At 33.1% G+C, this 13,427-nt stretch overlaps 1 protein-coding gene across 1 annotated transcript in view; it reads left to right on the forward strand.

Moving 5' to 3' along the window:
• The window catches only part of LOC124356590 (NF-X1-type zinc finger protein NFXL1-like), an 88,131-nt gene that overhangs the window by 1,498 nt on the left and 73,206 nt on the right, over window positions 1-13,427 (forward strand). Inside the window, exon 2 of the mRNA XM_046807685.1 lies at window positions 12,631-12,913. Coding sequence (XP_046663641.1) covers window positions 12,634-12,913 — 280 coding nt within the window. The 5' untranslated portion in view covers window positions 12,631-12,633. The remainder of the gene's footprint in view (window positions 1-12,630; window positions 12,914-13,427) is intronic.

Genomic DNA, 13,427 nt, shown 5'->3' on the forward strand with positions numbered 1-13,427 from the left:
GAAGTACAACAAAGCGACGCACCAGCTGAACGGGCGGCGAGACTCTGCAATAACGTTATCTACTAGACCGCTCGACTTTGACCTCTGTCTGCGGATGGGGAGGGGTTGCGATAAGACAATTCCTGTTTTATATTGACGAAATATTGTTCTAAGCTAATCTAGTAATCAGTAGAAGCAAAATGTCAAATACGATTCATGTCTGGGTGTGGTCGGTATAATCCCAAAGTACCCGAAGAATATAATCATCGATACCTAATATTCGCATATCGAATCATAGACTATCAATCGATATATAAGTATCTATAGTCCCCCAATAACAATCATATGTTTTAAATTAATATATGAATTTAATGATATAACAAATAATAAATGAACATAACCAAAATCAGGGAAACTCATAATTTTAATTAAATGAATCAGAACGAGAACAATCAAACAGCAAAACTCATAAATAATTAAGAATTGAATTAAGAAAAACATGGTACTTTGGGATTATACCGACCACACCACACCCAGACATGAATCGTTATTTCACATTTCGTTTCTACTGATTACTAGATTAGCGTAGAACAATATTTCGTCAATATAAAACAGGAATTGTCTTATCGCAAACACCTCCCCATCCTCAGACAGAGGTCAAAGTCGAGCGTCTAGTAGATAACGTGATTGCAGAGTCTCGCCGCCCGTTCAGCTGGTGCATCGCTTTGTTGTACTTCCGTGTTTTACCTCTACATTTCTCCAAACACAAAAATTCAACAAAAACAAACATTTACCAAACTAAACTTTTTATTAAAAAAACACTCAAAACTTGTTTTTATTCTTGATCACATTCCGCCACCCAAAATGCGAGTGCCTCCGGCCATCAGCGCGGGCTTCGACAGCACCTTCGGTGCTGCCCCGCGCTGATGTCGACGAAAGAAAAACATCCCTCGAGATAGTACCTATCAGTAAAATATCAAATTCTAGAGGGGCTAATCAGAAATATAAATTGAATTGTAATGGAAAGGCAATGATGTACCGTGCAAATCACGTGATGCCGCGCGGCCTGCTGCCGTAATCAGGATTCTCGAGAAAGATAAGATAACAGCGACAACAATACCGATCACAATACCTGGAAATGCTTGTAAGTTTGTAATTTTGTAATTGAAGAGTTGTTTTTTCGTTCTATCATGTTTGTTTCTATAAATTTCTATTTTTGTGTTCTTCATACTGGTGTGGTCGGTATAATCCCAAAGTACCAAAAACATTGGGAATAGAAAGATAAATTAGAACATAACAATAATTAGAATAGAAAACGGAAACTTGTCGAACTATCTAAATGTTTTCGCCTGGGTAGCAATTTTTTACTGCTTTTAAGAAATGGTTGAACGCGTCCTCTTCAGAAAATCGTACCTCTCTTCTATATAAATATTCACAGAGGTGATCTGCGAGAAGGTCGGCTGGGATACCACTTCTTAGACTGCGTTTTACGGCTCTCCACGAACTTTCAACTGTCTGAATGTTGGCACCAGTTGCTGGGTTTTGAAAGTTTTTCACTATGGTTGATAGTAAAATGGACAAAGCCACAATCACTTAATCCAAAATAAGCTTTCCACATATCTGGTTGTTCCAGGCTATACGTGTTTTAGTACGAGAGGAATGAGAGTTTTAACATCTCGTTTGTTTTCAGGACAAATCTCTATCCTATATCTACCCCCACTTTTTGTCCTTCCGGTATAGTTTCTATTAAACATAGAATCCAGGTTCCTTCTACCAACCTCCCTTTGTTATTTTTTACGTTTTCCAATTTTACACTCATCAATTTCCACCACCACTCCAGGACCTCCATTCTTTTCTTCCCTATTAAACTGATCATCAATCCAAACAAAACACACTTCCCTGCAAAACAACAGCCAGTCAGATATCGTACTTCTTGATGGACTGTGTAAATCCAAACTACACTCAAGAATTAAAAAATCGTAATTTGTCTGATTTCTGGAAAAGAAGTACATTAAAGTCACAATATTGCACAGTCCAAACTTTGACCTTTCAAAAAAACTATTCTTCAGTGCGATTTTACTATAATTGTGTCCACCATTACCTTTTTTTTTGCATCTGAAGACGACCATGTTTGCTCCTATCACAGTTACATTTGTTTCCTTTCCACTAATATCACATAATGGATTCTTAGGCACTAACCCAACATGTTTTATCGTCTTTTAAAGCAATTTCGTGAAGCTTCCTAAGATTGACAGCCATTTTTTAATAAACAATGTTACTTATGTGAAATTAGAAATATTACCTTACTTGTATTATTTGAAAGTGTTTACAGCTGTTCATATATACATTATTTAAGTTAATTGTTCAAAATAATTAATTAGTGTCGATTGGTTATATCGATGGTTATGATTAAGTAATATTGTATTTCGATATAAAAAATTGGGTCCGCTTATCGTACTCTAACCAATTAAAGTATATTATTTGGTAATATTAATATAATTACAAATTAAAATATAATATATAATTTCGACAAAACAATAGCATTTAATTACCTTTAGTATTTTCAAGGATAAACGTGACTGTTTGTAAAACAAAGAAGACACGTACGTCACTGTTCTTGCCGTTCACTAGTTAATAACGACACATCATTTTAATTACAAATGTATTTCCAAACACGATTTTACTTTGAATTACTTTTGAGCGAACTGAATTAAGTTTTATGCTTTTAAAATTATATTATAGCGAAAAAATAAATGTATTCTTTTTAGATTGTATTAAATAACTAACTATATTTAAACAACGTTTGAGCAGCGTAGTACTTACGATTACTTTAGCCAATCTGAAATGGCATTTCTGCAGGTACTGATGCCGTCAAAAGTACATTCAATAATAATTAAAAGTAATAGTTGGTTTGATTTCAGCTAAAATAGTATACGATTTTTCATTATATTTATAACCAAATTCAGAATGTTCAAAAAAGTCTTCTCAAGGTTGTTTTTACATACATCATGTTTGTTCTTACTTTTTTTCTAGTTTTCATCTTGTCAATACAAACTGGATAATTCGGATTTAAAGGAGCAAGGTAACCATTTGGGCATCTTGTAACCATTTAAAACATTGCTCAGTGTTTATAAGACTATTTTGAGCCAATATCTGCATATTCATCACCATTGTGCCTGTCATCATTAGCCTTCTCTTACATAAACAAAATAACAACAGCTGGTAATGACGTTACTAGTCTAAATAAAGAAAGCTGGCAATGGTTGTTTATGAATATGTATAGGTCAAATGTCATATTTGATGGTATCGATAATCATAATCCGATTGTGTTGATGGCCGCTTATACTGTAGCCCCAGACGTCCCCTCTAATCCTCGTGTGTTTATTACAACTGATTGATCATAAGCATGCAAATCATTTGTTAGTTGTATTGTAACATATAATTGTTGTGTCATCGGATATTCTAGCAATTACAAAAGAAAAAGTGGTATATTTTGGTGTGTTGTGCAAAGGCCACTATTTTTGGAAGAGTTTTTCATACTGCGGACCTACAAAAACTACATTATAAAAAGAACAGGCTTTATTTGACTTACTGTGAAAATTACATCTTTTTGTTTCTTATTTTCTGCTTCCCAAAAGTAAACGATGTTGGCGAGAAGGAGGCCATTCTGTTCCTATCTACTATTTACTGCTACACTATATAAGTACGTATCTAGGTATTAAAAATATAAACATTTTATGGGTGCTCACGTGATCTGAGTTTGAATTTAGGTAGTATCTTGATGAATGTGATTCTTTTATCGCCAAGAGTGCGGTTCGGCGCTACCAAAGCCCACACTGATTACCTGAGGCATTTCCGATTGGTACTTTTCCGACTTCAGATGACATGCTAGATTGTCCAACATAATCTAACGTCAGAAAAGTTGAACAATCTGGGACATGATCTGATATCGGGAAAGTACCAATCTTAAATTCCCCCTGGCCATCACTGCAGGCTTCAGCACCACCCAGTTCTTCTGGTGAAACATGAAAAACATCCATCGAGATAATACCCAATTTCAAACTCAGATTACGTGAACCTAACATGAGCTTTTAGGATAATGTTTAATTGATTCACATTACCTAAAACTATTTAACCATTAACCCTGCAACTGGCTTTAAGCGATTATCGACGCATTAACTACATTTTCAAATGGCACTAGGCCTAAGTCTTTTTCAACACATTAACTATGTTGTAATATGATCTATGACACCAAGTCTATTTTTACATTGTTTGAACTAAAACATATGTAAATTTCAAAATAAAGATCCACAATTTCATATTATACCGTAAAATATTCTATAGTTCCATTTATCATGTATGGCGTGTATACTTAATTACAGCGTTAAGAACAAGGTCAGCTCTCATGCTTATATGCCTTTACACCACTGCAAGGTTTTAAAACCACTTTTAACATTTTCTTAAAATAGTATATTTTCATTTTTAGAGTAAGTGGTCATAAACCATATATTGCATAATAATTTAGGGGAATCGGGTTTCTGGGTGGGGGCAATAATAAGTGAAGAAAGGGTAGGTGTAGGAAAAGGGAATAACAGGTTTATCAACATTCATGTAAGTTTAGGTAATATCTTATTGCCCGCAATGACGGTCATTTGCATTTCCGATTGGTACCTTCCCCGACCTAAGATCACGTGTCAGATCGTCCAACATAATCTGTACCGGAAAAGTTGGACAATCTGGGACGTGTTTTTACCTAAGTACCAGTCGTTAGTGAGTGATGCGAAATTTTACTGCATATTAAATATAAAAGTTAGTGCCACAAGTTCGCTTTAAAGTCAACAATTGTGTCAGAATGGACAGAAAAGATGTGTTTTCTTTTATTTCGTAATGAGAATTTAAGTTCATTGTCAACCATTGTCCTGTTACCTAGTCCCAGGTGAGTTTGTAATATTTAGTGAATATTGGTGATCAGCCTTTTGGAATATTATATTTTACTGATGGGTACTATATCCAAAGATATTTTTCATTCATTGCCATCAGCGCATATCTAAATGTTGAAAAACTAAGCATATTTACACCAGCATCTGTAAAACTGGACCTCTGCATTAACAGCCAGCATTATGTTTATTTACGTTTTCAATAAGAGTTAAATAAAAAGAAACAGACCACGCTGATAGCTGGAAGCAATAACCATCAGCTCATTTTACTAATAGTTTCTTTTACAACATTTTTCACCTTTTCTGAAACGTAATTTTAGTAACCTATTCACTTCTTATGTCTTTTCTTTTTGTAAAACATCCTCGGTGATGTCCTGTACTGATGGTAACAAATGAATAACATTGTATTTATCAGTAAAAATTCAGAATTCTTAAAAGCCTGATCACAAACCCAAATGCTTGAGAGGTATAAAAACTCACTTAACCATTACATCACACATAACACTCCCATTATGCAATTTCCAAATACAAGACAAAATTGTCAAATTTTGTAAAATAATAGTTATATTTTTGGTTTTCTTTTTTTTTTCCTACTTTTCATTTGACCTAATTTAACATTATATAAGCTTATCAGCAAACAATACATCTCAATATGAAAATCATTATGGGTGACAAGTGTTTCCAATTACCCCCAATTCGTGCAATTTAAGTTTTGAAGAATTAATTATTATTTTTTGTAATGTTGTCATATAAATTGTATTTGCAAAATAAATAATTTGCGCTAGTTGTTAAAAACGCCCATAAACATTATATTTATAAAGTTATTTCCATAACTTTTTCCTTGGTTCAGAAATATCCTTATTGTAGTCTATATCAACTAAGCTTATTTTTTTGGAATTTATATTGAGTTGGATCTTCAATGCTCTACATAAAGTCAAATTCTAAAGCAAAATAATCCTAACAATAGGGTTAAAAAGTTCCTTAGAAAAACAACAAAACAAATTTTAACTTTATATAATCATAAATTTATATAAGATTATATTATGAATTTTTATGTAAAACTTCTATAAACGTGCTGGTATTTTGAGACATGCCTCTGGTAAAATATTTGGCAGTATTGGAAGAGACAATGAGCAAATTATTTAGGATAATTACAGATGTTAGGAAGAATAAAAATAAATAAGAACGTAAGTTAAATTCTAAATTCAAATAAAGAAAAACAAAGCTACCTATTCTCTGTCCTTATCTACTATACTTATTACCAACTACATTGAATCATTTACATGGTCTCAGCTTGAATTTTGGTATTATCTTAAGGAATGTTCTTTTTCTACTAGAATTGCAGGATACCAACGAGGCTTGCACTTTTGGCAAGGGACATTGGTAATCAGTATTTCCTGCGCCAAATCGTCCAAAAAGTAATGATCAGAAATGCCGTTGGTCGGTACAGGAAGAATATATTGCATCAGTTTATACTTTAGTGGTACAACTACCCTCACACTTCTAGCAAAGAATGAAAACATCCCTTAATTATCTAGATAATATATTTGTACTAAATCAAAATTCCAAAATATAAAATTTATTTATAGATTTCTCTGGTTTCAGAAAATATATAGCTTGACGGACTTATTTTATATATTTTTGTTTTTTTTATATACTTGCAAAAGAGAATTGTTTATGATAATTGACATTACCCAGTAACATACTATATTACAACAACAATTTTTCCTTACATGAAACAGTATTATATCACATCAAGAGTTAGTAATAACATATATTGTATCAATAACAAGTACAAGTACAGTCCAATTTTTTTAACCATAGACTTGGCCGCGGACTACTAACCTGCATGAAAAAGTCAGTCTCGCTGTGTTAAAACTGTCCCGGCGGAGTATGAAAACGGACTGCAAAATTCAGTGACCTTTAAGAATCAAGATCTTTATTAGCCATTAAATAATTTTTACAAATTACAATAGGCTTCGTCAGAGTAAGTCTAGATTTCCTAAACCTATATTATGTACTAGAACAATGTTAACAATTTAAAAAAGGTTAACTAAGATATAAAATTTTCACAAGACATATACTCTTCAATTGTATAAAACACATTACACTTAAGCCACTTAGATACAACTTTGTAAAACTCATTATTTGGCAACAATCTAATTGAAACAGGTAACTTATTAAAGAATCTCAACTGTTGGTATTGGTAACTTTTCATTGTTTTACTTAATCTAATATTTGGTGCAACCAGGTCTTGTTTGTTTCTTGTTTGATAATTATGCACTAAACTGTGAGTATTAAAATTATTTATATTTACTTTAACAAATATTAAATTGCTATAAATATTATACAAGTTGGTAAGTGTCATGATTTTATATTTACAAAAACTTGCTCTGCAGGATTCTCGATTAGATAACCCAGCCAATACCCTTACTGCCTTCTTTTGCCATGTAAAGGATTTTTTTGCAGCACTAGAATTACCCCAGAGGCGTACACCGTAACTTAAATGGCTGTGAAAGAGACCAAAATAGGCCATCAATAAAACATCCGGGCTCACACAATACTTTAGTTTCCTTAGTAAGAATAACACTCTTGACAATTTCTTATAAAGGCCATCGACATGTTCATTCCCAGCAGAGTGTACTGTCTAGGGAAATACCAAGTAGTTTAACCGATTTTAAAAAGTTGTCATTAATTGTGTCTAAATTATTTTTCAATGAAAAAAGTATACTCTCAGTCTTACTATCGTTTATAACCAGATTATTGGCAGAATACCACATTTTCGCTAGTTCAAATGAATTGGTGAGTTGAGAATTAACTTGTGAAACACTAACATCAGAGCATATCAATGTTGTGTCATCAGCATATAGCACTGATGTTGAAGGTACATTATAACTAAAATCATTTGTAAACACTAAGAATAAAAAGGGTCCAAGGACTGAGCCTTGAGGTACCCCTGTACTTACATTTAACACATCAGAAGAACAGTTATTTACACATACAAATTGTTTTCTATAGCTAAGGTAACTTTCAAGTAGTTGCAATTCTTTATTCCTAATACCGTAAAATTCTAACTTTTTACACAACACTGAATGTGACACTAAATCAAATGCTTTGCTCAAATCAATTAAACTACAGCCAGTAACAAGTTTTTTTTTCAAAGCTCTTGAGAATAATGTCAATAACAGACTCAACGGCCATATTAGTGGAGTGATGAGGTCTAAAACCAAACTGAAGGGGATATAGCAAATTGTTAGATACAAAATAATCATACAGTTGCTTCAAAATGCAGGATTCAATTACTTTACTTAATATGGGGACAATTGCAATTGGACGATAGTTCTCAGGGTTATTTCTGTCACCTTTCTTAAAAATAGGTGTCACCTTGGCAAATTTTAAACACTGAGGAAAACTACCTTCAAGAAACATGCGGTTTACAAGATAAGTAAGTGGAACTAATATTACATCTATTATACCTTTGATTACATAATTGGATAAACCAAATACATCCTCACTTCGAGAGTTGCTCATCTTGTTAACTACATCTTTAACAGTTTTTTTGTCAATTGATTTCCACCTGAAGTCATTTTTACATATTTCAGGGGGGGAAAATTCCTCAACAGATCCGCCCAATTAACATTATTTGACATGTAGTTTACTGTGTTAATTTGTGTATTTGTAAAATAATTGTTCAATACATCTGCAGAGAGAGAATTTTTTATTGTGTGTTCAATATGCCCTGATTCTTTCTTAACAATTTCCCAAGCCTTTCTACATTTATTTTTTGCATTTTGAATCAATTTATCATTGAGACTTATTTTAGCTTCACTGATAGCTTTGTAGTACAATTTTTTAAACTGCATGTATTTATTCTTGTCAAGTTGGTCTGAACTTAATTTCCACTTATCATATAAGGCGAGCAAGAAAGTGCGCATCAACCGGAGTTTGGGAGTAAACTGACTTCTTGTTAAGTGATCACCTGGTTTACAACTTAATTTGACACTAATCAATGGACAATAATAATTAAAATGAGTTACCAACATATCTACAAACATAGAAAAAACACCATTTACATCATCGAAATTACTTAAACCTGACCAATCAACACCTTTTAAGCACTCTCCTAAGTCATACAATCTATCTTGTGAAATGAGACGCTTTTTATATGGTTTGTTCTCACCCTTCTCTTTTGAAGTGATTGAAAGAGAAAAACTAACAAAAACACCTGCATGGTCAGAGATTATGTCCTGTTTAAGCAAGGAGCAACTATACAATTCCTTGTTGATATTAGTATACAGATTATCCAAACAGGATGTGTTTCTTGTTGGCAAGCTATTCGTGTTGTATAAATTTACTGATCTAAGAACGTTTAAGAAGTACTGCACATGTGGCGTATTCTGTTCTAAGATATTAACATTTAAGTCACCAGCCAGGGCAAAAAACTTGTGGGGCTTGGTCATTAAATATACTAATAGGTTTTCTAAATTATTTACAAAAGCATAAAAATCAGAATTGGGAGTTCTATACATACATACAATAATAAAATTATATTCTATCAGCCTAATTACAGAGGGTTCACACACAAAATCAAGACAGTATTCAGAGACATCAATTAGGCCTACTTCATATTTCAAAGATTCCTTTAATAAAATTGACGAGCCTCCGTGAATGTGAGGAGGTTTGCGAGGTTAAACGAGGTTAAGCGAGGTTAACGCTTCCTCTCGCGATTTAAAAGTGAAGCCAATGTCGTACAATTCTGTAAGATGCGTCAAATTAAAGCTCTTAATATTGGCAATATATTGGTTACATTTTTAAATATTAAAAAAATTTCGAAATAATTTTGATTATTGTTTACATTTTACATAGCGTTTAGAATGACAAGAAAAAAGTAGTAAGCGAGGATTTTTTTAATTTTTTGGTCAGACAAAATTTGTCAGCGAGAAAGTTGTGTGAAAATAGATGAATATTCTTTTTGTAATTTTTTCATTTTTTTATTGGAAGTTTAGTTTAGCCTGTAGTAGCATATGAAGTGATGAGTGAACGTTTCTGCCGGAACTGTAGTTGGCGCATTGGCTCACTGATACCGTATTAACTCAATAAATTAGTTTATTGTGCAATAAAAATACCTTTACGAAATAACCAAGTTAATTTAACTAATTTATTAGTCTTAAAATATTGTGGGTTTAATTGTTATTGCAATTATATACTTTACCCGTAGCAATAACTGTATTATTTACAACGGTGTTAACTCACTTGTATTCTATGTTTAACTAACTATTAATATTGAGCAATTACAACAATTAGTATAATGATTGCATTCAACTTTTTTGCATTAAAATAATATTCTTTAATACTTACAGTACTTTTTTACAATGGAGCGGCGAGTTCCTCCACATCACTGGCGTCACTATCCTCTTCACTATCGCTGGTCTCAGAATCACCGATGTTTATTATAAAACTTTCGGTTGCGTCATCTACTAAATACTCCAAATACTCATTTTCCACTTTTATTACCTTATCACAAACTTTTTTCCACTCTTCTACAGATATAGCATCCATTTTATTTTTACACAACTGAATTGTATCGGCTATTTTATTGGTAACATTTTTCTGGGCTAAAAAGTTTTTAACTATTCCCCAAATCATCTCGATTGGATTAAGGTCCGGGTGGTATGGCGGTAATCGAAGAACTGAATGACCGAATTGATGGAGGAGGTTATCAAAAACAAAAATTTTGTATCTGTCCTTATGGAGTTTTATTAGTTCGTACAATTCAGGTTTTAGTAATGAAGAGTCGTATTCAATTTCATGTTCATCCAACCATTTAGTCATATCAGCCTTTTTCGAGTTTGAATTTGGAGCTTTATTTACTTGTACGTTGTGATAAGAAGCATTGTCAATGACAACGACCGAATTTTGTGGAAGGTTGGGAATTAACTGTGTTTTTGTCCAAGTCACAAAGTTTTCATGGTTCATTTGCATGTGATAGTCACCTTCGGTTGTTCCAGCCTTCCAAACTAGATATGCATTGCGAATGAAACCCATGTCCCCTCCTGCGTGGACTATAATCGCTCTATCGCCTTTACTTATATTACTTTTGTAACCCTCTAAGCTACCATCACACCAACCTTTTCGAGTAACGTGAGTAGACAAAACATAAGACTCGTCCATATATACGACTGATTTGTTTTCTTTTCTGATTTCTTTTATTTTTTTCAAATAATCAATCCTCTTAGCTCTTATTTCATTCCGTTCAATTAAGATTTTTCTGTTGTTTTCAATTTTTTTTCCATTTGAATCCTAATTCTTTAATAATTGTTCGAAGACTTGATACACTACCTTTGAAATTTAAATCTTCTGCGAGTGTGTTTTTTAATAACTTTAGTGTTCGAAGACTTGATACACTACCTTTGAAATTTAAATCTTCTGCGAGTGTGTTTTTTAATAACTTTAGCGAAGGAAGTGAATGCTCGGATTTGTAAAAATTGTAAATTTTTCTTCTTATTAAACATTTGTCAAAGTCGTCAATATCTGTGACGATTTTACTTCTTTTCTTTCTCTTGGGTGTAGCAAATGAGCACGTTGTATCATCCGTGGTGTCAAGATCTTTCTTCTCTTTACGAATTTTCTTCACTACTCCAACCGAAACTCCGCAAGCTGCCGCTGTTCTTTCTATACCTTTCTTTAACGGTATGTGGTTTGGCTCAATAGTTTCGTTAAGCATGAACACGCTCACACATCGCCAAATTATTTCTCTTGCCTGACTGTGAAGTTTTTTCCCTGAAGTTACCTTCGATACGAATGTTTCCATTATATAGAAGCCCGCACTAACCTAAAACACACTCCAGTAAGCAAAACTTAAAATGTTAAAAATAAAATTCGCACTAAGTTATAGGCTAAGCAATTTTCACGAAGCGCTCGTCGAGGTCGCTGCAAGTGAACTGGCAGGCAGGCAGGCAGTCGATATAGAACAATAAATATACCATAGAGTTCTGTGTAACGGTATATAACTTTACTGACAGTATGAGAGGTCCGACCGTCTATTCGCATCTATCCCGCTAGTCACAAGCGTGTGACCTTGAGCGTACGTTTGCAGAAAGCCCTTTACAATCCACCCGCACCGCACCCCTCGCCTACCACCGCTCTCCCAGCTCGAGTCTACGGTTAAAAAAATTGGACTGTACAAAATTATGTGGTATAACTCATCATATTTATGAATCTGGAAAGTGTCAATTTTCTTACATGTCAAATATTTACAAGTTAGAAGCAATTGTTCACTTAACTGCCTATATGGACAAGATGTGGTGTGGTAGTTTTGTAGTTTTTAATTCTTATCCATCATGGAAACAATACTGTATTTGAAATAAAGATGTTGAAACTTTCAAAGAAGGTGCATTGCAATGATGAAACATATCAAATAATCAACAAATCAATAATACTCACAAAATTGATTTATAAGGAGTTTTGTGTGTGTGATGTATTGGGATTGAGATAATTTTTAAAATAGCTTTGTTCAGGTAAAATAGAATGATTAGATTCTTGGAATGCGCTTTAAAATCGTAAAAATTATACGTGACTAGCTTCTCTCCACTGGTTTATTATTTTTAACATAAACAAACTAATTCAAATTCATAGGCATTTTAGTTCATACTACTGAAAGAGATCTAAGAATTACTTGATCAACAAGCCTACTAAAGAATATAAAATGTTTCAGGAAATGAGTAACACAAGAGATGGCCGCGGAAGAGGTAATCCTTGGTCAAGAGGTCGAGGGAACAACTCGTCAAGGAACCCAAGTCAAGGCGATGGCCCCAATACAAAGAAATCTAAACCAGGACATGATGCACAAAAACAGAATCAAAATTTATCTGGTTCAGCCAGTGAAGATAAATTTACTAAAGCAAAGTTACAGATGAAAGAAGCAGCTGCAAAGCACAAACTAACTGGTTATGAATCATCTTCAGAAGAAGAAGAACTTGAAAGCGAAAATATTTTGGGTAATCGTAGATTAAAAATACTCTTAAAAGTAGATTTATAGTGATTTTTTTTTTTTTTTTTTTTTTTTTTTTTTTTTTTTTTTTTTTTTTTTTTTAGTGCCTGCGTTATAAGATTTTGGTTATTGTGTGTATGAAGATCCACTATATCCCGCTTTATAGGTTTTTTGATATACTGTATATATAGCAAGACTCTTTTGAATGAAACAAATTTTCAGTATAATGTCCAGTTTGAATTATTCTGCAGTAGAATGTCTGATCAACCCTAACTAAGAACAGTCAGTTGAGTCAAGCAAATAGTGTGGTGTCACTGGGTTCCTTGCCCCCGTGCATAAAAAATAGACATTGTACCTTCAGCATAGTTTTGTTAAATCAATATAACATCTGTTGATTAGATACTTTATTATTACTTTCTTATACTACTAGATTGAACTAAATAGGAGAAGACTTTAATAAGCGGCCTACACTCGTTATTCAATTGCTATTATCGAACAATTCGATATATTATCCAACTTCC

This window comes from Homalodisca vitripennis, chromosome 1, assembly GCF_021130785.1.
Source record: "Homalodisca vitripennis isolate AUS2020 chromosome 1, UT_GWSS_2.1, whole genome shotgun sequence".
In the NCBI taxonomy this organism is placed as follows: domain Eukaryota; kingdom Metazoa; phylum Arthropoda; class Insecta; order Hemiptera; family Cicadellidae; genus Homalodisca; species Homalodisca vitripennis.